The sequence below is a fragment of the Colletotrichum destructivum genome, chromosome 6 (assembly GCF_034447905.1).
Source record: "Colletotrichum destructivum chromosome 6, complete sequence".
Lineage (NCBI taxonomy): Eukaryota > Fungi > Ascomycota > Sordariomycetes > Glomerellales > Glomerellaceae > Colletotrichum > Colletotrichum destructivum.
This window is the reverse complement of record NC_085901.1, coordinates 3,624,002-3,651,295: the sequence shown is the minus strand read 5'-3', so window position 1 is coordinate 3,651,295 and position 27,294 is coordinate 3,624,002. Positions and strand designations below refer to the sequence as shown.

At 57.4% G+C, this 27,294-nt stretch overlaps 11 protein-coding genes across 11 annotated transcripts; 5 read left to right on the top strand and 6 right to left on the bottom strand.

Annotated features, from left to right (window-relative positions):
• The first annotated feature begins 193 nt into the window (after window positions 1–193).
• CDEST_10309 (Putative mitochondrial carrier domain superfamily) lies at window positions 194–3,007 on the top strand. The gene is made up of 4 exons (XM_062926467.1): window positions 194–1,214; window positions 1,438–2,108; window positions 2,193–2,346; window positions 2,436–3,007. The coding sequence occupies exons 1-4, from the start codon at window positions 1,143–1,145 to the stop codon at window positions 2,532–2,534; spliced, it is 996 nt and encodes a 331-aa protein (XP_062782518.1). The 5' UTR covers window positions 194–1,142; the 3' UTR covers window positions 2,535–3,007.
• A 1-nt stretch (window position 3,008) lies between these two features.
• CDEST_10308 (uncharacterized protein) lies at window positions 3,009–5,685 on the bottom strand. The gene is made up of 7 exons (XM_062926466.1): window positions 5,357–5,685; window positions 5,071–5,141; window positions 4,584–4,983; window positions 4,426–4,507; window positions 3,890–4,366; window positions 3,510–3,822; window positions 3,009–3,334 (listed from the first exon to the last, which is right to left on the bottom strand). The coding sequence occupies exons 1-7, from the start codon at window positions 5,534–5,536 to the stop codon at window positions 3,010–3,012; spliced, it is 1,848 nt and encodes a 615-aa protein (XP_062782517.1). The 5' UTR covers window positions 5,537–5,685; the 3' UTR covers window position 3,009.
• Window positions 5,686–6,581: 896 nt separating this feature from the next.
• CDEST_10307 (uncharacterized protein) lies at window positions 6,582–7,864 on the top strand. The gene is made up of 2 exons (XM_062926465.1): window positions 6,582–7,060; window positions 7,169–7,864. The coding sequence occupies exons 1-2, from the start codon at window positions 6,714–6,716 to the stop codon at window positions 7,668–7,670; spliced, it is 849 nt and encodes a 282-aa protein (XP_062782516.1). The 5' UTR covers window positions 6,582–6,713; the 3' UTR covers window positions 7,671–7,864.
• On the bottom strand, window positions 7,677–9,819 carry CDEST_10306 (uncharacterized protein). The gene is made up of 3 exons (XM_062926464.1): window positions 8,593–9,819; window positions 8,252–8,487; window positions 7,677–8,159 (listed from the first exon to the last, which is right to left on the bottom strand). Exons 1-3 carry the CDS (start codon window positions 9,022–9,024, stop codon window positions 8,069–8,071), a joined length of 759 nt encoding a protein of 252 aa, XP_062782515.1. The 5' UTR covers window positions 9,025–9,819; the 3' UTR covers window positions 7,677–8,068.
• Window positions 9,820–14,701: 4,882 nt separating this feature from the next.
• On the top strand, window positions 14,702–16,234 carry CDEST_10305 (Putative glycoside hydrolase family 12, glycoside hydrolase family 11/12). The gene is made up of 3 exons (XM_062926463.1): window positions 14,702–15,553; window positions 15,659–15,897; window positions 15,986–16,234. The coding sequence occupies exons 1-3, from the start codon at window positions 15,063–15,065 to the stop codon at window positions 16,063–16,065; spliced, it is 810 nt and encodes a 269-aa protein (XP_062782514.1). The 5' UTR covers window positions 14,702–15,062; the 3' UTR covers window positions 16,066–16,234.
• CDEST_10304 (uncharacterized protein) lies at window positions 16,213–17,383 on the bottom strand. The gene is made up of 3 exons (XM_062926462.1): window positions 16,814–17,383; window positions 16,655–16,759; window positions 16,213–16,583 (listed from the first exon to the last, which is right to left on the bottom strand). Exons 1-3 carry the CDS (start codon window positions 17,127–17,129, stop codon window positions 16,285–16,287), a joined length of 720 nt encoding a protein of 239 aa, XP_062782513.1. The 5' UTR covers window positions 17,130–17,383; the 3' UTR covers window positions 16,213–16,284.
• Window positions 17,384–18,510: 1,127 nt separating this feature from the next.
• CDEST_10303 (uncharacterized protein) lies at window positions 18,511–20,863 on the top strand (the record flags this gene model as incomplete). The annotated part of the gene is made up of 3 exons (XM_062926461.1): window positions 18,511–18,956; window positions 19,023–19,568; window positions 19,676–20,863. The coding sequence occupies exons 1-3, from the start codon at window positions 18,636–18,638 to the stop codon at window positions 20,861–20,863; spliced, it is 2,055 nt and encodes a 684-aa protein (XP_062782512.1). The 5' UTR covers window positions 18,511–18,635.
• A 283-nt stretch (window positions 20,864–21,146) lies between these two features.
• Window positions 21,147–22,061, bottom strand: CDEST_10302 (uncharacterized protein). Its single transcript, XM_062926460.1, has 3 exons — window positions 21,992–22,061; window positions 21,909–21,938; window positions 21,147–21,850 (listed from the first exon to the last, which is right to left on the bottom strand). Exons 1-3 carry the CDS (start codon window positions 22,046–22,048, stop codon window positions 21,290–21,292), a joined length of 648 nt encoding a protein of 215 aa, XP_062782511.1. The 5' UTR covers window positions 22,049–22,061; the 3' UTR covers window positions 21,147–21,289.
• A 702-nt stretch (window positions 22,062–22,763) lies between these two features.
• On the top strand, window positions 22,764–24,015 carry CDEST_10301 (Putative necrosis inducing protein). The gene is made up of 2 exons (XM_062926459.1): window positions 22,764–23,079; window positions 23,145–24,015. The coding sequence occupies exons 1-2, from the start codon at window positions 22,826–22,828 to the stop codon at window positions 24,007–24,009; spliced, it is 1,119 nt and encodes a 372-aa protein (XP_062782510.1). The 5' UTR covers window positions 22,764–22,825; the 3' UTR covers window positions 24,010–24,015.
• Window position 24,016: 1 nt separating this feature from the next.
• Window positions 24,017–25,445, bottom strand: CDEST_10300 (Putative 2EXR domain-containing protein). The gene is made up of 2 exons (XM_062926458.1): window positions 24,367–25,445; window positions 24,017–24,109 (listed from the first exon to the last, which is right to left on the bottom strand). The coding sequence occupies exon 1, from the start codon at window positions 25,324–25,326 to the stop codon at window positions 24,433–24,435; it is 894 nt and encodes a 297-aa protein (XP_062782509.1). The 5' UTR covers window positions 25,327–25,445; the 3' UTR covers window positions 24,017–24,109; window positions 24,367–24,432.
• Window positions 25,446–26,159: 714 nt separating this feature from the next.
• CDEST_10299 (Putative glycoside hydrolase family 11, concanavalin A-like lectin/glucanase domain superfamily) lies at window positions 26,160–27,094 on the bottom strand. The gene is made up of 3 exons (XM_062926457.1): window positions 26,762–27,094; window positions 26,300–26,704; window positions 26,160–26,244 (listed from the first exon to the last, which is right to left on the bottom strand). Coding segments are annotated over exons 1-3 (696 nt in total). The 5' UTR covers window positions 27,052–27,094; the 3' UTR covers window positions 26,160–26,243.
• Window positions 27,095–27,294: the final 200 nt, after the last annotated feature.

Below are 27,294 nucleotides of genomic sequence, written 5' to 3'. Positions count from 1 at the left end.
CCCGTGATCCATCATCTCCTTACCGCCATGACACATGCCAGCGCGCGTCCTCGGTCCCTCCTCCATGGCGCATGTAACCTCCGGATGCATCTGCATATACGCACTAGTCTCCCCCTCCCCCCTCCCCAGGTTTTCCAAGATCAAAAGTCCAGATTCTCCTCCGTCTCCCCCTGGCCTGCCATGGCCTGTCATGGCCTGTCACACCAGGCCCTCCGGACTACTCCTGAAGTCTCGGCCTACGATGCAGATTCACATCGGGCACCGGAAGTTGACCGAGGTGCTTGCAAGGGCCCTGAGAACAAATCGCCGAACCGGACGGGATGATGATGATGATGACAATGATGTATCAACCGCTCCCCCCCCAAGAAATCACCGGCGCCAAATCAACCCCCGTTTCGTGATCGGGCCGGCGGCGTATTAAGTGGAGGACGCGCCGAGCCGCCGAGCAACACAGCCCTTCCCAAGACTCTCGACTCACAGACACCAAAAACGGAAAACCCCCTAAGGGCGAGATGGACGACGGAAAAGCGATTGCCTCGGAGATTTCCCTTTTTTATTCCCCTTCGCCTGCTGTCGGCGGCACGACGGTGAAACATGACAGGCTCGACGATGCGGACGATGTCCGAGGCGGGAAAAAGCATCGTCCCTCTTCCCCCCCCCCCACGCAACACAGCGAAGAGAGCTCCCAACTCAATTCCCAAGGTCTCGGAACATGCCCGAGTGGGGGGTGGGAGTTCCTCTGTCTATCTCTCTCCCTTTCGCTTTCTCTCTTGTGCTTGTCTCTATCTCGTTCCTTAGGGACCCCAGGACCGCGGTCGCTCTTCGGGCCTCTCGGCGGGCGTGAAGTAAGAGGCGAAGCAAGGCGTGATATGGGGCGGGCGCCGATGCGGTCTTGTGTGGGAACGCGACGTATATCATCTCGAAACCTCCGCGGCGAGCAACGGCAAAGCCGGCCAGACGCCCAAGCTCCATGAAAAAAGGTCTCCACGTCAACAAACCAACAAAAAAAAAGGGCAAAGCAAGCATCCCCCTCTGTGCCGACAGACACCGAGGTTACCGGAAGCTTTAACAGCACCCAGACACCAAGACGAGACCAGACCGCAAGACAAGAGCGCGAGAGACCTACACCCCACAGCATCAGCATGGAACAGTCCGGTGTCTTGACCAAGATCGTAGCGGGCGGTGTTGCGGGGGTTTCAGAAACGCTCGTCACCGTGAGTCCACTCCTCCTCTCCCCCTGGGTATCTCATCTCATCATCGTTCGTTTCTTCTCCTCCTCGAAAATATGGAACATCTCATCCCACATGTCTTATCATTCTGGGATGGTTGGACGCCACACGGTCCATGCCATATGGGGCACAAGCCTTATAACAATGGTTCTACGCAGTAAATCATGTCGTAATTCTCTCTAACGAAAAGCTTTGAACGCTACACCAGTACCCGGCAGAGTTCGTCAAGACGCGCCGCCAGCTGCACTTCACCTCCTCCACCTCCTCCTCCTCCTCCAACGGCGCGGCGGCGGCGACGGGTAGGCCGCCCAACCCGCCCGGCTCGCTCTCCATCCTCCGCGACACAGTCGCCCGATCCGGCGTGAGGGGGGTCTACTCGGGCGTCCAGGCCCTCGCGGCATCCAACGCGGCAAAGTCGGGCATCCGGTTCCTCGCCTTCGAGACCACGCGCAGCCAACTCGATGCTCTCGCCGGCCGGGCCCCGGTTCCGGGAAGCGGCCACCAACGGCAGCCGCGCGCCGCGTGGATCAACGTCGTGAGCGGCCTCGCCGCCGGCGTGGCGGAGAGCATCGCCGTCGTCACGCCCGGCGAGGCCATCAAGACCAAGATGATCCACGACGCGTCCTCGGGCGGGGTCGGCGGCGGGCGGTTCGCGGGCCGCGGGCTCCTTGGCGCCGTCGGCGTGCTGGTCCGCGAGGAAGGCCCGCGGGGCCTGTGGCGCGGGCTGACGCCGGTGCTGTGCAAGCAGGGCACCAACAGCGCCGTGCGGTTCACGACGTTCGCGATGCTCCAGGAGCGCGTCGCCGTGTGGTGGCCCGCGCTGGACGGGAGCGTGGGCAGCACGCTTGTCTTGGGCGGCATTAGCGGCGTCTTTACTGTGTAAGAAGAGCCAGGATTTTCCCAATGGAGGAAAGAAGCGGCTATCGGATTCGCGGTCGCTGACTTTTGTGTCGTCCACGTCAGGTATGCGTCGATGCCGTTTGACAACATCAAGACGAGGATGCAGAGCGTCGACGCGCGGTACAAGGGGATGCTGGACTGCGCCGCGCAGACCCTTCGCGAGGACGGCGTGCTGGCGTTTTGGCGAGGCACGTCGCCGAGACTGGTCCGGCTGACTGTAAGTTTGTATAAAAAGAATTGCGGGAGAGACAACATCCCCCCCTGCTCCCTCCCCTCAGCTAGCTAGCTAACCGCGACGGATATCAGCTCTCGAGCGGCATCACGTTCACGGTATATGATCAGGTGGTGCGCTTGATCAAGTCGGCCCAGGCAGACCGCGACGCCACTGACCTACAGCGCGTCTAACTAAGACTTGACGCCGGGGAATGGATGCTGCTGCTGCTTCGGACGGCGTCCTGCGGTGGTGGATGCTATTCATCTATCGCGCCGACCCGGACGCTCAACGGCTCTATGGACGACATGGTCTGGAATACCTGCGGGTCGATGGCGAAGGCCTCCGGGCCGAGTGTGTCGACGAAGGGGAAGTTGTAGATCTGCTCGGGCGAACTGGTCGCCTCGGGGCCCGGCGGCATGGATGTGGGCGGCACGTTGGCCGGCCGGGGCTGCGGGATGCCATAGGTCGCCATGGGCGGGATCGCGTCCGTCTTGGGTAGGCCGAGGGCGCCGACGTCGATGCCCAGGCTGACGAGCTCGCGGACGATGAGGTTCAGGGCGCTGCTGATGACTGTGGGAAACGTGTCAGTTGAGTGGTTTGCTGGCCGAGCAATACGGCGGACTTCATCATCATCTTCTTCTTGTGCTTCTTTTATCTTCTCTTTCCTCACTCACCTGGGTTGATGCGCTTGACGGACGCGAGGATGCGGGCGCAGTACTCCAGCCGACGCAGCGCCTGGGTGTCGTCGACGCTGGACTGGACTTGGAGCAGGAAAATGGAGGCGGAGATGTACACGCTGTACGAGAGGGAGAGGACGCAGTGGCTGATGCCGAAGGATCGGCAGAACAGGTCGAAGATGGCGATGATGCCCGTCGCGGACGTCACGCATTCGCCAAGATACCTCTGCACCGGCTGCAAGTTCTCCCCGACCCTGCTCCGCTGTGATAGCATGGGGCGATAGAGGAGGATCTTGAAAGTGCGGTAGAGTACGCTAATCAAACATGTCAGATATGAATGAGAGAGAGAGAGAGAGAGAGAGAGAGAGAGAGAGAGAGAGAGAGAGAGAGAGAGAGAGAGAGAGAGAGAGAGAGAGAGAGAGTGTGTGTGTGTGTGTGTGTACGTGTCGTATACCGCACCATAGACACACGGTAGGGGAAAGCGCTTACTTCAACGTGATGATGTGGGAGGGCGGCGCCAACGCGGGGAGCGACGCAGGCTCCATCTTGAGGTGAGGAGGCAGGTCGTCCCACCACTGGCGCAGGGCGACCTCTTGCTTGGCGAGACAGTCCTGCATCTCGGCCTGGCTGTTGGGGCGTACGGGGTCGTACATGTGGACGAGGATCTCGTTGAAGACAATCGAGAGGCGGCACATCTGCATGAAGCAGGACGTCGAGTGGGCCGCGGACGGGGGGTACTTCCAGCCGCCCTCGGGGACGACGCCGAACGGGGTCCACGATTCGTTTTCGGACGAGTCGTCGACTGTCCGGTGGTGTTAGCCTGCGCGGGGAAAAAGAAAAGTACCGGGCACAGCGAGACTAGAACTCACACATGATCTGGGGCGGCGACACGGACGTCTGCTGGAGCGACGGCGAGCGCCCGAGGTAGAGACTGATCATCTTGTCCCAGAAGTAGCAGCTCCAGAACAACCGGTGGCGGATCTCGACGTCCTCGTCCGTCAGCTGCACCGAGCCGGGGTATCTCTGGCCGTCAACGCAGATGCCCAGGTGGTCGATGATGCGGAAGGCCAGGCCGCTGTACGTCCACGCCTGCGCGCTGTTGCCGACGCTGCACTCCTGCGCGCTGAGCAGCAGCAAGGTCTGGACCGTCGGGATGGAGCAGATGCCCTGGCTGAGCTCCTCGAAGACCATGCTGCGGGCATGTTTGCCGAAGAGCGCGCCGCCGTCGTAGAACTCGTCCAGCTTCTCCTTGGTTGCGGGGTCGCTGCGGCCCCAACGGATCGAATGTGATAATACTGCGTTCATCAGGGTATGGGAGTAGTATGGTCCCAGCGTCTGCATGTCGCCTGGTAAAGAAAGGTCAGTGTGCCCTGTGACAGGGAGCCGGGCCGACGAGGTTACTTACGGGTGAAGGCAGGTCTATAGATGAAGTTGAAAAGGGGCTGGATCCAACACCAGTGGACGTTTAACAAGTATTGGAATGGTTCCTAGGCCAGAGGGGAGAAATGTCAGTCAAGCAGTCCCGTTCATAGGGGGGGGGGGGGGGGGACCGGCGGTACGTACTGGGATATCAGACATGTTCTCGAGCGCCCTCTGCTGCCAGGCGTTGGCAACCAACCTCTCGCGCCTCTGCATGGCCTGGTTCGACGTCGACTGCTGGTCCCTCGCCCCCGAAGGCCGGTCGCCCGGCAGCTGGAAGAAACTGGTGGAGCCATGGTAGGTGATGGCGCCCTTGTCGTCGACCTTGAGGCCCTTGAAGCTCTCGCTCACCGACTCCTCGTCTTGGGATTCAAAGTGGTGAGAGTCGGTCATGGGCGACTGGCCCGCCGACGGCCCGATGCTGGGCGACGACGTCCGGGAAGGCTCTGAAGGCCCGTGGCCATGCGCCTTTGCGGCGGCGAGTTGAGCCTCGAGCTCCTTGATGCGGTGCTCCAATCGCGACGTGTACGACAGGGTCGGGTTGCTGTTGGCGAAAGTCAACACAACTGGACTGTCACACAGTGACATAGTCGACCCCCGGCCAGGGTGAGGGAGAGTAAGTAGTACTCACAGCTTATAGACGCACTCATCGGCTCGGGCGGCGCAACGATTGCAGGTCGGCTGTTCTCCGCCGCATTTGACCTGCCGAGTTCCGGATCAGCCACAGTCCCGTCCACCCCTCCCCAAATGCCGGAAGCCGTCCGAGATATCCGTTTCCCACCCGGATGGACCAAGTCCGCCCCCCCCCCTCTTCCTCCCCGCAACGCGAGATCGATGACCAGGCCCGGTGTCACCCTAGGCAGGATCATCAAACACGACGGGCGGCGCGCCTCAGCCGCCGTTGTCTGCCAGTTGACGGGCGATGCAGGGGGGCAGGTCGCGGGGGGTTTTTGTGTGGCGCTGCCGCGGGGAATGCGGGAAATGAGGCGCACGGGAAAGGGGAAAGTGAAAGAGAGGGACAGGATAGGACGTACCTTGCGCCGACGGCATGGCTCGCATGAGAAGGCGCTCTTCTTGATAGCCCTCGTCGAGGACATGGTGATCTACCATGGGTTGTCTTTGTCTTTGTGTCTCTGTTGCTGTCTCTTGTCTCGCCTCTTTCTGTCTGTGTCTCGCTCGTCTCCCGAAGTTGATGCGGGACAGAAAAGGATGTCGAACTCAGCCTTCTTTGGTGGAGACAGGGAGGGTAAAAAAAAAAAAAAAAGGAAAAAAAAAAAGGCAAAGCGAAATCGGCCAATGTGCGACCCTTTTGCCGCCCTATGTTGCCCGGGGTTGAGCTGTTGTTGGTGGTGGTGGTGGTGGTAGCAGTAGTGGTGGCAGCAGTGGTTTTGGCACTTGCGTGACAGGCTTTCGGCCAGGTCGGGGAGGGATCGGGAACCACGGGACGGACTGTCTGGCCCCACTTAATGTTCCCCAGCGCTCCTTCTTTCCTTCTCTCTTTCTCTCTTTCTCTCCTTCTCTGCCCAAAATTTGGGATTTTTTGGCGCTAACTGGTCAACTGTGACGCGCCTGAGACGTGCCATGATCGAATGGAACCCCACCACGATAGCGATTGAACCAATCGCGGACCAAGTAGAAGACCCGTCAGACCCACTCTTGCCCATTCGTCAGCGGCTTTCCCCGATGCGTCCCTCCGACAGTCGCCCCGCTTCGGTGAATGTGGGGCGCTGACCGACCGGCTCTTCCCCCGCGGAGGTGTGCAAGTCCACACCGAGATGAGGTAATCCCAGTCTTAGTCACCCTCACTCTCATGCTCCAGCACGCATTCTCATTCTCATTCTCATTCTCATGCTCACTCAACTCATGCTTATGCTTGTGCTCACGCTCATGCTCATGCTAAATCTCACAACTGCTCATCATGTTGCCATGCTTCTATTGATCACACACACAGACTCCATTAAGGGGCATCCCAAATTTTAACACGTCCCCATCATTCACCATCCTCTCATTCATCTCACCCCAATCACCATGGGCGAGGATGCCAGCCATTTGGGCACGCCGAGGCGACTGCGCCGCGCAGCCGCAGGATTCTCCAGATTGAGATTGGTCTCATGAAAGCAGTCCCTGATAGTGGTGGTGCGAAGCCGATATGGATCTTCTGCATATAATCCTCTCAGCCCCCCCCCGCGTCTCGCCTCCAACTGTGCCTCATTCCCGTCTCCATATCCTCTCAGCGGAACCACTGATATCCCATACGGTTTGAAGCCGCCGTCCATGGTGGCGGTGTTCGTGGTTGCCCCGACCGGAAGACGCAGCAGTCTCAACATGGACGCGCCGACGACAACCTCGACCTCGGCAGCCTCCCTCCCGCGCGTCACGCCCTCGCTGAATTGTCGCCAGCCATTCGATACGTCCGATGCCAACGCCAAGAGCATCTGCAACGATGTTTACGCGACTTCCCGAACCGAGTGTCCCACGGGCTACACCCTGGCATGTCTCCGTACGATCAGCAACAGCGGGTCGTCTTTCACCTCGACGGGCTACGCATTCCCGGCCAATTCCAACCTCCCCGTCACGACCATAATCGCAACAAACTATATCAACGTGTATTGCTGTCCCGAGTGAGTCTTCTCCCCCCCCCCCCCCCCGCCCCTTCTTACAAAACAGTTGGTCTCGCGACCTATACAGTCGCACTCACACTACTCCCTCACGCGACTAATCCTTCCCAGCACGATCCCCTGGGGCTGCGAAGGAGCCCTCGCTACCAGCTGTGGCTTACTTGCCACGTCTGATACGGTCTTCGACATGGGCGCGACGATGGAAGCGTACTCCGCGACGAGTATGCAGGTGGTCCGCGGCTACGCCGTCACCCTCTCCCAGGCTGCCGCCACATCGAGGGAGGTCATAGAGCGGAACGTCCTGCAAAACTCGAGGATACTGGAAGTCGTCACACAGACGACCACCGTCGCCGAGGAGTCTACGACGGTATGGTGCGGCTTGCCCTCCTGCGCGGACTTGGCCAACGACATCTATGTCACCAGAGTGAGCTTGCAGACCAAGGCGCCCGAGCCGTTCGTCCTGCTGCCGCCGCCGCACATGGGGAGGCTCGGCACGCTGGGGTCCGTTGCCGTGTCGGGCTTCATCGCGGTCATCGTATTGGCGGCGTCGCTGCTCATCTCGTGGGCGATGCAGTATCGCAAGCGCACACGACGACAGGTTCAGGTCCGGTAAGGATTGGGGGAGGGGCGATCACACAGCCAGTACAGTATCGGCGGCGGACGGACGGACGGACGAGAGAGCGAGCACATGAACAGGAGCGAGGCGTGTGTCTATACGGAACATTTCAGTATTTCTTGATTAATGGTATCTTTAACGTATGGGTATCTCTCATGCCGGGGTGTTTTTTGTCTTTTTGAAAATCAACAAGGGGAGCGCGGGGAGGGGAGGGGGGAGCCGCCGACGTTGTATATCCCTCGAAAACCAAGGCCCCCCTCCCCTTTTCAAACTCCAGTCCTTTCAACGCCGTGCCGAATGGCTCCGTATTACGGGGTATTTCTTGGTACAATCTTCACCATGGAAGAAAAATAAACAGAGAGAAATGCAAGAGAATAAGGGTGAGCGTCGGCGAGTTACACCTGCACCATGGCCTCGTTCCCGTGTCGGGTCCTGTCGTGGCTGAATTCGAACCACGCGCGGGCGATAAGCCCAAACTCGGACATCCTGTGAAACACTTAGTCTTTCGTTTTTGAGAGGAAGAGAGAGAGAGAGAGAAAGAGAGAGAGAGAGAGAGATGAAAGGAGATGAGAACGCACATGATGAGACCCAGCAGGAATGCCAGGGCCGCCTCGTACTGGATGTACGGGTACGCGTAGTAGCCGTTGGACTTCTTGGACTCGATCTGGATGACGAGGAGGACCCAGCAGATGGTCGTCCCCATGGCGAAGCACAGCTCCATGCCGAAATGGACATGCTTCGGAATGCCGCCGCGGTACGGCTCCCTCTTGCGCCATATCACGGTCGTGAGGGACCATATCAACATCAAGAAAGACTAGCAAAGGGGGTGGGTTTCCTGTCAGCAACCACTTCATCATACGCCACACACACATACACACGTCTGAGACGCATTCATCCCTCCTCTTCGTCATGCACTTACAATGGGGACGGTCAGCCACATGGTGTAAAAGATGGGGTCGGCCGGGCTCGTCGAGTCGTTGAGGTACTTGCCGCGCCGCGAGACGTAGATGTTGATGTTGAGGAACATGATGACCAGCGGCACGATGGTGGCGATCTGCCGCAGGACGTAATACATGTAGGTAAGGCGCCGCCTCTTGCGGGCGAAGCTGTCGTCCACGACGGCCGGCGAGCATTCGCTGCGGGGCCGGCCGGGCTGGCCGTACCAGTGCCGCGCCGACGACGCCGACGAAGACGCGGCGTCGTCGGCGTTGTTGCTGTCGGGCGTGTAGTAGATTTGTGTGTTGCTGTGACCTTGGGCGTACATCTGGCCCCCCGGCGGGTGGTGATATCCCTGGCTGTAAGGCGGCGCTGAGTAGCCTTGATGGCTGTATGCGCCGTTGTGTAGGGACATGGCGGCGGCGTCGGTGGCGGCGTCGACGACGGTGTAAAGTATGTGTGTGTGTGTTTGTGTGTATGTGTGTTTGTGTATGTGTGTGTGTTTGTGTGTGATCCTCCCTCGTCTCGACTTGTTTTTTTCCTCTGGTCCTTTCTCTCTGTTTAAACTTGTTCTTTTGCTTCTTCCGGGCTGTCTCCCAAGGTCGATTATCTTCAACAGAAAACCAGTGTTTCTCCACAACACATCAACACCGGTTGCCGCTTATTAACGGAGGTCCAGGTCCCCAGGCAGCGGGAAGGCTTTAATATATGGGGGACGTCCAGGGTAGCTTGAAGAAAAAAACCGGTCCAGGAAGAAAACCACAAAAGGCTAGGATGTGTGTAAGTGTGTGGTATGGTATTGTGTGGTGTGTGGTGCGGTGCAGAGCTGTTCAGTGTTTGGGGGGTGAGATGGGCTTGGTCAGAGTGCAGAAGCCCCCATGACGTTCCGGGCGCGAACTTGGGCGACCTTTTAGGGGAAACCAGCAAGATGTGCGCCAGGATTGAGAGCGGGAGCGAGAACAAGTCGTGAGGGAAGCCCAGAGACGCCGAGCATGGAGCTCTGATTGCGCCTGACCATTTCTCCCGATTCCCAAGAAAAACCGAGGAAGAATTAAAAAAACTCAAACAAGGAGAGAAGGGGGGAAAGGTGCAGAGGGAATGGAATGGGCGGCGAGTGGGTGATGGGGCGGACCAGGAGAAAAGGGAAAGGGAAAGAAGAAAAAAAGAGGCCCAGCTGTAATTGTACACTGGGCATCTGGGCAAGCCTCTGGGCAAAGCCTGGGCACGAGAGCACAACAGAGACTGTGTGAGAGGTACAAAAGTCTGGGCATTTCTCATCCTACCTACACTACGAGAACGAAGAGACTGAGTGAATGAGTAAGTGAGTGAGCGAGTGAGTGAGCGAGTGAGAGAGAGAGAGGTCTTGAGAGGTCTCAAACGCTGCTTGCCAAGAGGCGCTATCAGCTCACTGACTCCAAAATGGGCCACAGAGACAACCTTGGCGTACGGTTTGTCTGTGTTATTCTTGGCGGGCTTGGGAGTCTTGGGGGGGGGGGGGGGGGGGGGGGGAGGGACTTTGGGTTCACGGCTAGCCAAGGCCAAGAACCTCTCCCCCTCAAGCGAATGATGGAACGGCGGCGAGCAAGCTGTCGGAGGACGACAATCGGTGTCAGGGCATGCAGCATGCCTCTTGGGCGTCTTTCAGGAGGGGAGGGAGTGAGGGAGAAGAGAGGAAGACTCAGGTGGCATCGCGGTCTTCGTTGCAAACACACTGCCACATTGCCAACGCATGTCGAGCAGGGCAGCAGACACAGGCGAAGCAGCACCAACAGACAAGGCCGAGCAGGACATCATGTCGTTTGGCCTGCATACTTGAGTGAGAGGCATCCGTAGAAAAAGGAAGGGATGCAGACGGATACGCTTGGGACAGACAGGGACACCCACTGCTGCCAAACCCCCGCCAAGGGGACTGCGGCGTGCCGCCCCAATGAGCCATTGCCTGTGTCACAAGAACAGACTTTCCCCCAAAGACTTTCGGTGAACAGAGAGAACGCCGCGCTGTACTACGCTGCGCTGCCGCTGGCCCAGCCCTCTGGGCGGTTCTCTGGGCGGTCGCTAGAGCGTTCTTGGGGGGGGGGGGGGGGGGGGGGGGGCGAAGCAGCATTCCCAACGGATGGCGGTGCCGTTTCGGTGGCGGCAGAAGCAACTGTTATTTGCTGGCAACTGCACCACGTTCTAGAGAGCGAGAGAGAGAGAGAGTTTGAGTTTCGATGGTTTTGCGCGGGCCAAGGGACATGGCATTCTCCTGTCTCGCCGGGGTTTCTGAATGCCATGCCATTCGGCATTTCGCCCTGCCTAGACTCTGGACTCGGCATACCTCAGCGTTGGCCCCCTCCCCCCTCCCCCCCGGTTGTCCCAGATGATTCATTTCCGTTGTGTTTCCGTTGCGTCGTCGTCAATTGGCAGATCCCCTTCTGCGTCGTCCTCGAGTGAGTTAAGTTGAGTCTTGGGCGTGTGTGCGAGTGCGCGTGCGTGCGATGTCCGGGTTTTGGTGGGTGTGGGTGTGGGCGACACAATGGGACACACACGAAAAGACATGACGAGGGGGGGGAGATTACCATTTGGTAACTTATTCTCTCTCTCACGGAAGCCGGATCGTCGAGGCTCTGGGCGGGAACTTTTGGAGGCGTTCCTGGGCAGTTCACCCTTCGGCTCATCTTCTCCAAACTTGTTCCTCATCGTCCGTCCTTCTCTCGTCTTCGCGCTCTTGATCCTTCATCTCCCTCGCTTGCAAACCCTCTCGAAAGACCATCAGGGACTTATCCCGCCCCCGGCCGGCCAACCGTGTGCAGCAAGTACCGAGACATGCACCCTTGGTCTGTTTGCAGCAACATTACGGGGGCGGGAGTGGTCCAGCTTCCTTATCTCTCCAGGTACGCATTTACAACAAACGGGCGTCGTCTCTGCCAAAATGCCAGCGGCCCACGAAAGACAAGATACATGGAGCAGGAAAGCGAGTTTGCTTTCAGTCTCGGACGATGCCGAGCAAAGGCCTAAACCCTCCCTTCTTTACCGCTTGTCACTGTCTGTCACAGACCACCCCCCTCCCCCCCCCCCCCCCCAGAAGTACTCTGTAAATCATTTCAGGGTCCAGGTCCAAAGATGGGATCATTTCCCATGCCCAAACTTTTGGTTTTGCCGAACGTCGACGCTTTTTTCGTCTTCCGCCCTTTGCTTTGCTCGGCTCTCTCTCTCTCTCTCTCTTCTCTTTGCTCATAGTCAGGGATCGATCACTTCCAAAGGCGCCGACGGCGGTAGCACACCACCGCTGGGCGGCTCGCCAAGCAAACCGCCATGAAGCGAGTCAATCCGTTCTGTCCGTCAAGCGTTCGATGTTTTCTCTTGTCAAACCGCTGATCTCGACAATCGCGCGCTCCGATGACGAACATGGCCCCTACCCCTCAAAGGAACGTCGAAATTGGCCCCCAATCCCACCACATCACGTTCACCTCTCACCCAATACCAAGACCCATTGACTCGGGCCTCCGCCCGCTAGACGAGGCTCTTGGGAGGGTTCACCTTGCCCCGTGATTCACAATGCGGAGGAGAACTGGCCAATTGGCGGCCCTGAGCGTGGTGTTCCGGGCTCGACAGCCCGCTCGTACGACTCTGCTACCCCCTCCCCTCCCAAGACTTTCTCACAAGAGTCCAAATGTTCCAGGTGGTGATGTCCTCATTGCTGGGCACGCCGCCAGATAGCCCGCGCTCCCGTCTCGAAACCAACCGTAGTTAACACACCTAATTCCACACAAATCCGCCCCCCCTCCCCTCGGTTGCACCCGCACCCGGTCGCTTTCTGTTTGCTCTCGTCTCGCCCAGAGCATTGGCACCGCTTCGGCCAAGGCCCCGTCCTGACTGACCCTTGCTATGCAAACGAGAAACGACATAAGGAAAGGAAGGGGTGGAGGAAAGAAAACAAAAACTGCGAATGGCCCAGCGGCATGTGCACGAATCGCCGCGGCCAAGTCGGCCACATGGCGCCTTGGCGTTGGAGGGGGGGGAGAGCCCGTCTCGTACATCTTGGAGACTGCGGTCCAAAGGACCCCCCCCCCCTCGACATCGATGGGGGGCTTGGCATCACAAGAGACGAGCCGAGTCGGAGATTTCCGTACCTCATCATCGGGTCCCGTCCCTGGGGATTCGTGTCTCTTCCCAGGACGGACAGACGGGTCGGTGTCTCTACTATGAGTATGGTTGCGAGCGGTTCTCAGCAACGAGATGGCGAGACACAGACGATGACTTGATTGCGGGAGACCCTCGGGAACTGACGCACTTGACCCTCCACCCCCAAGAGACCTTATTGTTTTTCTCCTAGACTTCTTCCCTCGATCAACGCGTTCCCCCGGTGGGTTGAACTCTGTGGGTATCTGTGGCAGTTGATGTACATTGTATATTGGAATGCCCCTGGGTAAAACCCACAGCGACTTTTCCAGAACGAGTGGGAGACGAAGAACCTAAAAGCCCTCCTCCACATTCACTGGATCCCTACCGACGCTTCGATCACGCGTAGAACGGGCAACTCTTACCGACACTCTATTCAGAGAACCGACGTCTTCGGATATTATACGAGATTTACCAGTTGTCAAACTCTCTCCCTCTCTCTCTCTCTCTCGATCTGTGGACACATGGTACTGTTTCGGAGAAGAGCTAGCTCACAGGTGTTGGTACACAGGTATTTTTGTTCACCATCGTTCAATGTGAAGAGGCCGATTACTCAAACACACGTCTAAAAGTTGGTCTTCGTGGCCGCGCCCTGTCGATTCTCGATGTCAGTCTCGCCGGAGAAATCGCATAATACTGGAAGCCTCTTTCTCGTGGCCGTGACCACCAGCACGATGCCGGTATGCATGTAGGAACACATAGCCGGCAGAGACCAAAAGGGTTCACACCGGGGCTAATCTGCCGGTTCAACCCGACGGTGTCGATGCCGGCGCCCGAGAACGATCTCGGCCGGCACGGCAATGCCGAAGACCGCCTTCCGTGACGGCCCGCCCGCTCGAATACCGCATGAGGAAGCGATTTCGTAGGATCCGGTGTTCTGGAACAAATGGCTGGCGAGGGTTTCCTTGTCCACGGCCAGCAGCAGTTCTTCCCTGCCCCGTCGCAACAGACCCAGGGCTACGGATATGAGCGAGCATACGATGCGATGAATGCGGGAGTGGTTCCAGGGTAACTCGTGCGAGACATTTTGAGCACGATTATTAATTTACACCTGCAGATTGACAGTAATCAACCGAACCCAACCACCATAGTCATGCACTCAAGATGTGTTCAAGAGCCTCGCACATCCCTGAGGCCATGTTCCAGTGTCTTTCCCCCCGTCACCATTTCTCAGTGATGTGGTTCCAGGTGGGGACTCGGCTCCTCTAGGACACTTTCGTGTGTTGGTGTCGTCTTCGAAACGTTTGACCTTACACCAGAAGCACTGACATCGACCAAGACAGCCATGGACAGTTAGTATTTGACTCATTGTCAGCCATGTCGCAACATCGAACACCGCCCGGGATCCCAACCGTTATCAACATAACTCGAGATACTGCAAAGCGTTGCGACTTGAGAACCCACCATCTTCCGCCGAGCGATTGACACACATCCTCGCGGCTAGAAGTCTTGACCCAACGTTCTGCCAATTGAGAGCTTCCATCTCTTTGTATTCAGCTGCGAAGTCTCGTCGCCTCCAAGTGAATCCCGAGTTGACAATGCTCATTATACGAGCCATTTGGTTGTCATGGTTCCTGGCTACCGACGACAATATTCGACACTTGCTGCCAAGAAAGAGATTGGACCTTGCTTATCCCCGCCCGCAACACAGCGTCTGCTGTTCTTTGCTCATCCAAAAAAGCTCTTGTTGTCAGCCTCCTGTTGTATTGTATGTACTCCAACATGTTCCGACAACGGTCTTGCCAACATCCAGATTGATGCTTTTCTGTTGTTGTTTTTCCCAACCTCGCCATCGCCCCCCTGCTTTCTTATTACCAACGCCCCGTCGCGTCAAACTACGCGGTCCATCCAGCCCATTGACGTCAGCCAACCGGCCTAGATGCCGACGGGGGGCCTTGGTAGGGACCAGAGCTGACGCACGCAGTGGAGTCCTCCGCCGGTCCAATACTGCCGCGAGGCCTGAATGACTGAAAAGGACTCTTGCTTGGTTGTCCGTAACTGGGTGTTTGTTCCTCAAAACTCTGGGTCTTGGGCTCCCTCTTTGCATCTAGAACTAGTTCTGCGCATCCAGTTCTGCGTATCCAGTTCTTTGCATATCCATCTTTTAACCTTGCTGCCCGCCCACACACAGCCAGCCAGACGCCGGTTCGGTTCGTCCCATCTCTTAGCAGCTAGCTCCAATTGCTACTCTATACACTACCTCACTCTCACCATTCTCACCATCCTCACCTGGTGATAACAAGCCGTTCTCTTTCTTTCTCTCTCTCCGTCACCCTCTTCGCCTCGCCACCCATGGGATCCTGCTGCTCGACCTCGGACAACTCGTCCCAGCACGAACTCGACCAACAACCCCGCCCCGCGCAGCCGCCGCCCTCCAACATGCCGCCCGCTCGCGACCACGTCGTCAGCCTCGACAAGAAATGGGCCTACCACGCCGTCGACGGCTACGAGCTCAACAACAACACCTGGGGCCTCGAGAGCGCCACCTCGGGCTCCCAGCGCACTCACTACGACGGACCCAGCCCGCCCGGCGCCTCCGGGGCCGTCGGCATCGCCTGGTCGACCGACTGGGAATGGCAGGGCGGCGAGAACAACGTCAAGTCGTACGTCTACGGCGCGCGCCAGTTCGAGCGCCGCCTGCTGAGCGAGATCCGCGCGCTGCCGACCGAGGCCGAGTGGCACTATAGCACGTGGGATGTGCGCGCCAACGTCGCCTACGACATCTTTACGGACCCGGACAAGGACCACACCAACAGCAGCGGCGAGTTTGAGGTCATGATCTGGTGAGTGGAGACGATACACAAATACACACACACACACATACACAAGCTGGTGTTTTGGTTTCCGTACGTGTTGTTGCTTGGCTAACCCGTACAAACAAAAAAAAGGCTGGCGAAGCTCGGCGGCGTGTGGCCCATCAGCGAGTCCAAGGCGCCCATCGCCCACGTCGACATCTGCGGCCACCAGTGGGAGGTGCACTTTGGCTACAACCACGGCGGCGCCATGAAGGTGTACAGCTTCCTGCCGGTCAACGGCCCGATCCAAAACTTCAGTGCCGACGTGAAGCAGTTCTTCGACTTTTTGAGCCACCAGTTCCAGTTCCCGCAGCACAACCAGTACATGCTGGGTGAGTTGTCCCCTTGCCACCTCGCCCCCCCAATTGATATACAGGTCATCGGCCACGAGGAACGCCTTGCTGACGGCGTGTGATGTAGTCTACCAGCTCGGTACCGAGGCGTTCACCGGCGGCCCTGCCGAGTTCGTGGTGCCCAAGTTCATTGCCGACGTCGTCTGAGGATGAGTCGCGCGTGCGTGGTGTGTGTGCGTGTGTTTACATGTGTGCATTGTGCAATGCGTTGCTTCATGATACCATAGAGGAACCGTTAGACGGGTAAGTCTTTTTTTAGCGCGATTTGCTCTCAGAACTTCTATAGTCTATAGTGGTAATAATACACATTTTTGATACAACACGAGGGGAGGGGAGATGGTCCAGCATCGGCCTCGGGGGACCTCGTCATGACGCGATGCAGTGATCCACGCCGGCGGTCAATAGCAACTTGGCATACTGCTGGTGCAGGAACACGGCAACGCCCCCCAGCGGCGCAGCCTTGCCCTCGCTCACCCCGTCGAGGACGAGAGACTGGAGGGCAAACCTCGCGACGCGGGTCTGCGGGTCGAGCTCCGTCGTGAGATTGCAGATGGTGTCCAGCTCGCGTGGTCCGTCCGGAGCGACTCTCGGGGAGAGGCCGCCGCGGAGCATGAGAGACCGGGGGGACTTGTCGACGACGATGAAGTCGTCGGCGAGGATTGTGCCTGTGGAGGTGAGTTGAGACACGTACTATGCGACGGTGTGTGTGTGAGAGGAGATGGACGAAGGAACCTACCGACTTGATATGTGCTCCTCAGCAGGTCTTCTTTTTCCCAGAGGTCACCTGCGTTGGCCTCGTTCTTGCGAGCCATCTCCAAGATTTTCCGCTGGGCGTTGAATCCTACCGCAGATCAGCAAAGGGCGAATTTGCATCTCAACGTCTGCGCGGTCTCACCATATCTGCCCCAGACGCCCGCCGAGTACGCCTCCACGAGTCTCGATCCGCCGTTCAGCGCATCCTCCAACAGGTCCGGCCTGATGTCGTCGAACGTCACGGTCCGGACGTAGGAGTCGTGGAAGACGGGGTTGCCCCTTGGGTTCACCGTCTTCAAGAAGGGGTGCTGGAAAACGGGATCCGTGGCCGGGGAGAACCCGCCGTCGAAGACACACCGCCGCGTCCAGAAGTAGAAGCCGGTGGGGACCGCGACCGCGGTGCCCACGGCGAGCTTGGAGAGCGTCGCCAACCTCGCTCGTGAGAACAGGGATGCCATGATAGAGAGAGGGAGAGACACACACAGAGAGAGAGAGAGAGATCTGACTGATGCTGATTGGGTGAATCCAAGGCCTCGAGAATGAATTAAGTTTTGCAGAAGGGCTGGACGAGGACATGCCGGTATAAAAGGGGAACCAGTTCCCAAGGCCCCCCCAGTGCGTACGCGGATAGAGGGCCGACGGGGTTTTCCGTGTCGACCCGTTGCACGACCATATCGGGGAAATGGCGCCCTATTGAGAAGAAACACCGAAGAACATGGAAGAGGGAAAAGAGCCTGTGGACAAAGAAAAGGAAAAGTGGAGAAATAATGAACAAAACTCCTGAGTGAGGATCGCGTCTTCGGCCTTCGGCCTTGTGAGCGCGTCGAGGGCCGACTAGCACAAGAAAAGGGGCTCCACCTTCCGACGCCCCCAGTTCCGCCCGGCCTCCGAGGCTTCCGAGGACGCCCGGCCGAGTCCATCTACGTTGCCGGCTTCTGCGCGGCTCGTTTTGAAGATTCACAAGCCAAAGATGGCCTGAAAGTTCATCTTCTTCCAGGAGAAGCCCTTGTTCGCGCCCTTGGTTCATCTTGCTGCTTGGCATAAGAGCATGTGTCCCCTTTTTGGCACAACGTGGTCCGGCGACAAGACTACGTGCTTAGGGACGTAAACTCATACTGCGACATCATCTATATCCAGCCTCGGCGACGTCTGGATGTGAGACATGACGACGTCCTTGCCTGAGGTGCACAAACGACGAAATCGTGCCGGGGCTGGGTTTCAACGTGGGATGATGGTTGAAAATCGGCACGTTGCAGACTTGACTGACCAGCGGCCCAACGATTTACATCGCCCTGTTGTCATCTCGAGTAGTGGGTGATGCGAATGTGAACGACACTTTCTTCGTCTTTCCAGGCACGCGAGTCTCTTTTCGACACGCTGTTGGCCTCCCAAAATCCAAGACATGGTTCGATAATAGAACTCTAGGAGCCTCATTGGCCGCATCAGGCTGTGCTGTGCACTTTTGCGTGTTGCCTCGTTGAGGCTTTGCAAGGGAACAGCAGCGCTTAACAAATTGCTAGAAGACGAATCGAGCATCAGCATGTGGTTACACGGCAGGTCATAGATAAGAGAGGATGTTCAGCTTACCCAAACAGGCTCAATGCGCCACACCCACCACACCCTCATGATCAGGGCAAATGTGCATTTTTCATGCCTCTTCAGCGGGCGCCTGACGGCTGCCTACATGTTTTTCAGCCACAGACGCGTCTCGTCTTTGCCTTCGAAGTGAAGCCGCAGGCAATTCCAGCCTAAAACGAGGTTTCCAAAGGGCGAGTAACACGAACCGCAAGTATAAGAGTGACACACACCTGGCTGGTCTTGACCATCGGCACGGAAGCACACGTACCTATACATCAGCAAGCAGGAAACCAGCACCGTTACAACCTAGCACTTAGCGACCTTTTCCTTCTCTTTCTCTCGCGGCCGTCATCGTACACAGGCTGTGAAGCGGCCTTTTCACTACGATGAACTTGAACCGGCGTGACCAATCACAGGAAGACATTGACGCGACGCTGGGGGAGCTCTTGAACAACTTCTCGTTGGCTGCTAGCGGTGACGACGACGCGAGTTGGTACTCTCAATGCACAGGAAGGGTGAAGGCCAAGTGGGAGGAGGGGAATAGCAGCGAGACAAACAATATCCGATCGCGCATCAGAAACGAAATCGTGGTAAACATTCAGGGCAAACGGTTCGATAGCTCGATGACTGCCAAAGACATTGGGAACGCCTGGGGGATAAGCATCGGGCTATGTAAGGAATACTGCGGCCGCGACAAACTCAACATGGTAAGCAGACCACGCACTCGCCTACCTGAGTCTCCTGGCCAATGCTGATTTCTTAACACGATACAGGTCACCAGCTTCAACCGTCTCGCCGCCGGGTCCACGAGCTACCTGCTCCCGTGGCTCGCGCTCACGGCCCAGCTGCCGTACGAGACGGGAAGCACGGAGACGGACATCATGAGCGTCTGCGTCGGCCTCGGGAGCCCGATGCTCATGACTTTCTCCCTGATGATGACGATCCTAAACAAGCGGTGGATCCGGAAGCGGTTCCGCGACCTCGCCGGCAGCTGCGAGGGCGACGGCTTCACCCAGATGCGGGTCCGGCTCAAGAGCGCGCGCGTCATCGCCGAGGAAGCCCGGCAGGTGCCGACGCGGCTCTCGCAGAGGCACGCTTGGCTCGCGCGGCTGGTCATGCTGGACGCGAACACGGCCTGGTGGAGGGCGGCGTCGGAGAGCCTGAGGTCGACCCGTCGCGGGGCGACTCTGTCTCTCTACGCGCAGCTGTCGGTCGCCGCCATTGCTTGGGTTCTCACTGCCATCGGTTCGCTCAAGACCAAGGTCGGCGATACTGAAGAAGCCTTGGTTCTGTCCTCGGGTTCCCTATGGATATGGCTGGTATGCTTGCAGACCCTTCTTCCATGTTTCGATATCAGTATTACTGGCTCGGCAACATTTCATTCCCCTCATATCGGAGCCCTCTAACGTGGAACCTCATCTTCTAGGTTCCCGTCATCATAGGTTGGGTCTTGGTAGGGACTCAAGACAAGGAAGACACGATGCGAGTAGCCCTCGCCAACGCGAACAAAACCATCAACATCAAGAACGAGGAGACGGGCATCGAAGTCGTCAGCGACAGGAAGAGCGCCCTGCTGACCGACCCGGACACGCGATGCGTCAACGTGTCGCCGGCGACTTCGAAGGCCGCGCACAACACCAAGCCCAGAATGAACCTGCGCATCTTCGACGTCGCCGGCTTCCAGCGGCAGCAGGGCCCCGTCTTCAACTACGCCCGATCAATCACCTGGCTCAACTTCGCCGACCGGCTATATATGGCCTTCGAGGCCGCGACCGACAGGATGAAGGAACAGGAGAACCTCTCGTCCCAGCCCGACGACACGCGGGACGCTTACGTCAAGATCTCCGTCGACTGCGGTCTCGTGACCGACTACTGCGACCACGGCGACGCCGCCCAGAGCCCGCCGGCCCCCGTTCCCGATGCCTCCGCGTCGACCTCAAATAATGACACGGACAGCAGCCAGCAGCAGCTCCTGGGCGCGGAAGCGCCGCCCGGGCACGAGCTGGTCGAGTACCCTAGCCTCGAAGAGATGTCTCCCGCTGCAATGTCGACCTTCTGGCGGCACGCGGCCTTCTCGGCGGCCGTGGCGCTCGCTCTGCAATGGGGCACGACGGGTTGGGCCATCTACATGTCCTACGAGACCGTGGTCAAGGGGCTGGGGTGCCGGTCGGGCAGCTACGTCATCTACGGCCTTCTCGCGTCCGCCTCGTGCGCCGCGATGCTCGTCTCGGCCTGGCTCTCGCACTCGACGATGCGCGGGTACCAGGGGGAGCTGAACACGACCGGTTTCCTCACGTCCCACGGCGCGACGCGGCTACGCGGGGCCGCGGCAGTCACGGCGCGCCTCGCCGGCCAGTTCCTCCTCGTCGGCAACACGGTGTGGCTTCTGCTCATCTCCATCTTCGAGCTCATAGGCTTCTTCGACAGCTGCTACTGCGCCGGGACGCAGCTGAGCAAAGGGCTCGACCACGGCTGGATCCTCCTGTTCAAGGGCGCCGACTACCTCAAGTCGGACGCGCAGGCGGCCTGGGGAACGGGAATCGGCATGGGCTTCTTGACCATCTTCTTGGCGGTGATGATTTTTTACCTGGCGTCCCGGCAGAAGCATGAATAATCTCGGGACGCACGCGCCACGGACGAGATTACCTTATTGATCAAATCTGGCAGTGGAGGGGACAGTCTTGCATGCGAACTGGGATATTGGTCGTAACTAACAAAGTATATTCTGTTCGGGGAGGTTGGCACGTGCTACTTCTTCTCAATAAGAAAGCTTAAGCCCTTCTCAGATCTTCTTCTGTTCCTTGTTCGTATTGGGGTTATGATGCTGGCTGGCAACTCATAAGCCACAACTGCAACCGTAGGTCCACTTTTGCCCCCATCATTACAAAATGGAAAACCGACAAGATAGAAACACAGACTCTGTTGTCCAGCACAAGTCGTGTTGCATGGTAGGTTTGGTGCCCAGGAGTGGTTGATTGGAGAGACTCTGAGCTTATGGAAGTCGGATGAGGACAACACGACTCCCTGTTCCAAGCCTGGCTCAGTTTTTTTGTATGGATTCGAACTCGTAGTAAACATGGTTCCAACCCTTCCCATCCCTTTCTATGTCATATTCCACCTTGACGTGAACAAGCTCCTTGTTGATCTTGAAGTCTGCGATGGCGCCCCGGATAGCGGAGGAGAAGATGGTCTCTCCAAGCGCCTTCCAACAAGCTGTGCGCCCCGAGTCTGTTTCCTTGTTGGTCACTTGGAAGGGGGTGTTGGGGCTCAACCCCATTACGGCGCGGCAATCGTCCAATGCATCCAGCATGTTCTTGTTCCGGATCTGGTAGCCGAGCACCACCTTCAGTTCCGACAGCTGGAGGCCCGTCATGGTCCAGCACTCCTTGAGGATCTGTCGCATCTTCAGCCTCGGCTTCACCTTGTCGTGTTCGTTCATGGCCCTAACAACCGTGAGGCGCTTGGACTGTTGGTTGATCAGGAGGGAGGTGACGGGCATGATTTCGCCCAGTTCATTCAGCTCCTGGTAGCCCTCGGAGAAGACGCTGAATGCCCATCGGTTGCCGGACTCTTCGGACAGGACAGAATAGGCCGGGTTGTCCTTGAAACTTGTGTCAACTGCATAGCCACGAACGAAATTGTTTGCCCAGGCCACCTACAGCGAAAGGGCGAGCGGGCTCGGCGTTGATCTAAGCGTGTGGTGGTCAGCAATTGCGATGATCAATCGGTTTGCCAAACTCACAATGCTGACAAGCAGGCAGAATGCCAACAGAGCCGCCGAGGAATAACGTGAAAACATTATAGAAAAAAAAAAAACGTCCGTGTCTTTGCGACAATAAAACGGAATTACAGTAGAACAAGGTCTTAGCTTGTGTGAGCTGAATGGTAATCACCGGCCTCCTGGATGTTTATATTGCTCCTATACACATGACGGGCGAGTCATTAATGACGGACGGAAAGGCCGACGGCATGTCATACTTCGCAGATCGAAATACGGCCAGATAGAGTCGAATCGACGCAAAACCGAGGGGTTAAATGAGTCGTGCTCATGCGGTGCGGGAGCAGGGGCAACCCAGTTCCCCAGAACATGCCGATCTTAGTTGACGAGCGTAGTCTATATCACAACCGCCTTCGGGCTCTTCCGTTTCTTGCGTGGAATGGGATGAACGGGAAAGTCTAATATACATTAGTTGGAGACTGCTGATGTCGTGCATATTGTCAGAACCCAGGAATCCAGAGCCCAGAACCTTGGAAGAAGGAGGCCATGGCGAGAAGAGATAGTAATCACCAACTTTAACAACAACAAAACCTATAATTGGCAGTGTTATGATAACCTATAGTAAGTAAATGCGGTAAGAGAACACTGCTGCGGCCGGTTATAGTCTAAGATTAGCAACAAAGCACTCGGCACCCCCCACGGTTTAATTTCCAGCCTTCCATCCGGTCTCTTCCAGAAAGCATATATGGCAACGGGACAGTCCGCAAATGCTACCCTGAGAACCTTCACTCTGGTATCCCACTCTGATCACTCTCTTTTTTACCGCCGGCTGTGTTCACTCGCTCATACACGCCGACCATGTTGCGCCAATCGCTGTTTTCGCTCCTTTCCCTCGGCCTGGCCACCCTCACATCCGGCGCTGCTCTCGCCCCGCGTGGTGAGGACGTCGCGGTGGGTAACAAGTGGGTAGACCACGACAAAGTGACTCGCCTCCAGCAAGCGCCGTCGTCGGACAAAAAGCGCGGCGAACTCGAATTGCTCTTCAAGCCTTACCTGAACGTTCCGGACGGATGCTTCCCTTACGCTGCCGTCGATATAGAAGGGAACCATGGGTAAGTGGACTGTCGAACCCCCCATACTGCCAGCTGGGTTACGACTAACACAGGTGGTTCAATAGCGCTGGACTTCGTCCGACGGGCGACAAAGGCGGCGACTGTCGTCACGAGGATAGAGGTCAAATCTACTCCAGGGTGGGATTCTTAAATGGCGAAACCGAAGGCACCAACGGCCGCACCGCCGTGCTCTACTCTTGGTATCTGCCCAAGGTACAAGAAAAACCCGAAAAACACAAGCACTACTACCTGACTGTTGTCGTCTGGCTCCACTCGAACAAGTGCAACGCCGAAGCCAGCGAATATGAGATCGCCGGCGTCAGCTACTCCAATGGCCGCGATACTTTCGACACGACCTCGAACCGGCAAACCAAATACACCAGCTCGGAAGGCGGCGTTGGCGCCGTCAACACGCACCCCATCGTCGGCTACAACGGCGGGGTCAACGTGTTCCCCTGGGACGACGAATCCAAGTGGCCCATCACGCCCCCGCTGATCAGCTGGGACGCGCTGCCGAGGGCCGCTCTGGAACAGTTCAACGGCATTCAATACGAACACGCCCGCTGCCCCTTTTCGAAAGACAACTTCCAAGAGACCCTCAAAGCTGCGTACAACGAGGCCATGTATGCCGACCTGGGGCCCGGGCCGGCCGGTGATTGCGGATCGAATCCTCTGGACCCTGGATTGGGTCCTGAGCCGGTGCCTTTGCCGGAGCCTGAGCCTGAGCCCACCGATCCCACCGATCCGTCCACTGATCCCACCGACCCGTCCACTGATCCCACCGACCCGTCCACTGATCCCACCGATCCGTCCACTGATCCCACCGATCCGTCCACTGATCCTTCGGAGGAGCCATTTGAGGATGCCCCGGAGGGGCCGACGGATCCTGAGGGGCCGACGGATCCTGACTTCCCAGTCCGAAGGGCATGATAACGCCAATGTTTAATCAAACTAGAGACCAAGCACGGGTTTTCCAGCTTGTCATAGAGTGTCGCATAGTGCTGAAGATAGATAATTTTCATTGTAATCTCTGTAACATGCTGTCAGTGATACACAAACAAGTCTTGGTGATGCCGCAGTCCAGGATGATCGTGACCTTCGGTACCATGCCACGATTTCGCCGCCCCTTTGTCGACCCGACTGTCGTCGAGAAGAGTTGGGTGAACGTCGACACATGGAGAATAAACTGACGATCAGAACGAGTCGAGGCTATCAAAAACTGCTCGGCTAAATGCGCAGAAGAACTGCCTTCGAGGCACGTCGTTTACAAAAACGAAAGGTCCCTACCTTTCTGCATGTAACATCGAAAGCTGACAGAAACTCACAAAGAACCCCCGTCGCAGGGGGGGGGGTTCATCTTTGTCTCGCGGGGATGTCATTATCGAAATATCTCTCATCGTCGCTGGCGTACACGATCCCTTCCTCGTAGCAGGAAGGTTCCCTTGGGGGGAGTTGGTGCTTGCACTGAACCCTCGCAACAGCCGAATGCACTCGTGGCCGGGGATAACCCTCCGGGAGCTCCGCCACATGCGTTGTCCAGAATTCATGTTCCACTTCCATGGACAAGAACTTCTTGTAGAACTGCCCATGGATTACGTGCTCCGGGAAGGGTGGCTCTCCAGCCCCCCCGACGTGGACATACCGCATGAGGTGCTTGTCCGTGAACGCGAAGGAGAGAAAGCCGGGGTCGTTCAGGTGGATGCGGCCGTCGGGGTCCATAACCCTCGTGGGGACCAACCGTTGGGTGTTCGGGAACGCCTGGAACAGACGCTTCAGCTCTCGCGTCACCTGCGTCACGGCTGCATCGTCCCGCGGATTCGGCTGCCAGTCGAAGAAATCGAACTCCCACACGTGGATCTGTTTGAACGGCTTCCAGGCCGCCGGCACTTGGTCGAGAAAGAGAGAGAGCCCGAAGTTCATCCTCATGTCCAGCAGCAAAGAGTCCGTCGCAAGGTCGCAGTACACCGTTCTCGTGTCGGCGGGGTTGTCAGTCCTTGGAATCGCGTCGAGGTGCTTGGCGGCGACCTGGCGCGACTCCCTGCAGACCTGAAAGGCGACGGGTACCGGAACGCAAATCTCCAACGTTTGGCGGTCGCGTTTGGGAATGGAGCACGAATCCTTCAACAGGTGCATTTGGTGAGTCGGCAGGGTGAATTGCCAAATCATCGTCCTGAGCTCGAGTGGCAGCGCGTGGCTCCATCCCGTTGACTGACTCTGATGTAGGGGCCTAGACTCTGAAGACGTCATTGCGAGAGAAGAGGGCCGAGTATGCGGTGTCTCTCGAATGGGGTGGTGTAGAATGTGATAAGGGGATGTTTTGGCGGTCCGGGTGAAGGGGAGACGAAGATGAAGCAGATGACCACGAGGAAGCAGAGCTAACGGTGCGGGGTCAGTACCGGAGGATTAGGCACCAGGTAATACGGATAACCGACTCTAGAGGACTCTGGACATTCATGTCAGCACGAACGGATTCATCGTTATGTTCAAGCAAAAGCCCCGCACGGTCCCACTAAGGTCAGGCAAGCCCGAAGCCTCCTGGCCGCTCCGGACCGGCGACCCAAACGGCCCAGGTAATCGGCGACAACCGGAGCGGAGCACCCCGCACTTTGCCCATATCATTCGCACCTTTAAATATATTTTACGTCATTGTTTCAGCTCCCAAGAACAGCCTTGAACTATCGTGTGCTGTCTCCAGACACCCGTGAGATGATCCGAATAGGCTTTTGAGTCTCAAGTGTGTGTGTGTGGGTGTAAACACCTTGTTCAGCAGTCCTTCTGTGATGTATTGCATACGGTGACAGAGGGCTTCAACGTTTTCATTTTGTTGGAGCCACTGAGTTGTAAATTACTTCTTGTCCAGGCCAAGTGACTTTGCCAGATTCTCAATCGAAAATATCAGCTAATTCTGGCTTCTCTCGCGTCTTCCAGCCCCCTTAGGAACTAACACTCAATCATGGAAATCCCACTTCGAGTCCTCAGGAGCACGTAAAAGCTTATCGCTAGGAAATGTGGCTAGCTCAGGAGATAAACTTGAGAGGAGGACTCAAGGGAAGCCGGCACGACGAAAAGTCTCTAGACAACCCATTTACAAAAGCGCGACCCAAAGTGGAAATGGACCAAAACAAACCCGTCATCTGCACTGTTCCTCTTCAGAGCAAGAGGACTCTGTTACAAGGTTAGAACCCTGAACTATCATCTCAATACGAAACTTCAAACATACTACTGGGTTTGAACGTAAATGTCAGAAGAGCCGCTGCTCTGGTAACCCTCGGTGGCCACGATCTGGTAGTAATGCTGGCCCAGGTTCAACCCGTACCTGGCCCAGGCGTTGAAGTGGTTCTGCATGTTGACGGAGCCTCCGACACGCTTCGAGGTGCGCACCGACCAATACTGCTGAAAGGTCCTTATGCCGTCGATCGACGGCTGGTTGGTTCGGGTCGAGACATAGATGTTGTAGGTCCCGCCGTCCGACGTGACGGTGCCCTTGAACTGGCCCCCGCTGCCGGGGTTGTACGTTCCGTACGATTCGACCACGTAATACTCGACGAGCGGGTTACGGGTCCAGCCATACACAGCCAGGTAGCCGTTTCCGCTGGGGTTGAAGGAACCGCCGTAGTTGATGGTTCTGTCACAGGATGAGCGAGGACTCCGCCAGGGCATTGTCTCACGAGAAGCTTCTTACCGGCCAGTGCCAGGGTTCCATCCCTTGCCGCCGACAAAGTTGCCGACGTTGGTCCAGCTCACCTGGTACCGGCTACCCGCGCCCATGGTGTACGTGACCCGGCCGCCTCCATCGGACCACCAGGAGTAGAAGTAGCCGTTGTGGGTACCCTCGGAGTTGGGCGTGACCTGGCGTTTCTCAAGAAGCTCGGTCGAGTTCCCATCGTTCTGCTCGTCGAGGAAGTCGAAGGGGCGAGCGAGCACAGAAGCGGCCGCCGCCGTCGCAAGGAGAATGTATTTCAAGGAGACCATGGTGATGAGAAGGGGGCTTGCACAATGATTTCGTTTATTAGAGATCTGATGGCGTGTTAGAAAAGCCATTTTCATGAAGATGCCGCGAATTATATAGGCAATTGCCCCCTCAACTGCTCCAAAAGAGTCGAAGCTGTCTTTGTTGCCACGCTCACGAGGGTCTCGTACATGGCCTGGGAATGCGAAGGGTGAATTTAGGCTATACCCTGGCTGCTTTACAGGCTAATGCCAATGAGAGAGAGA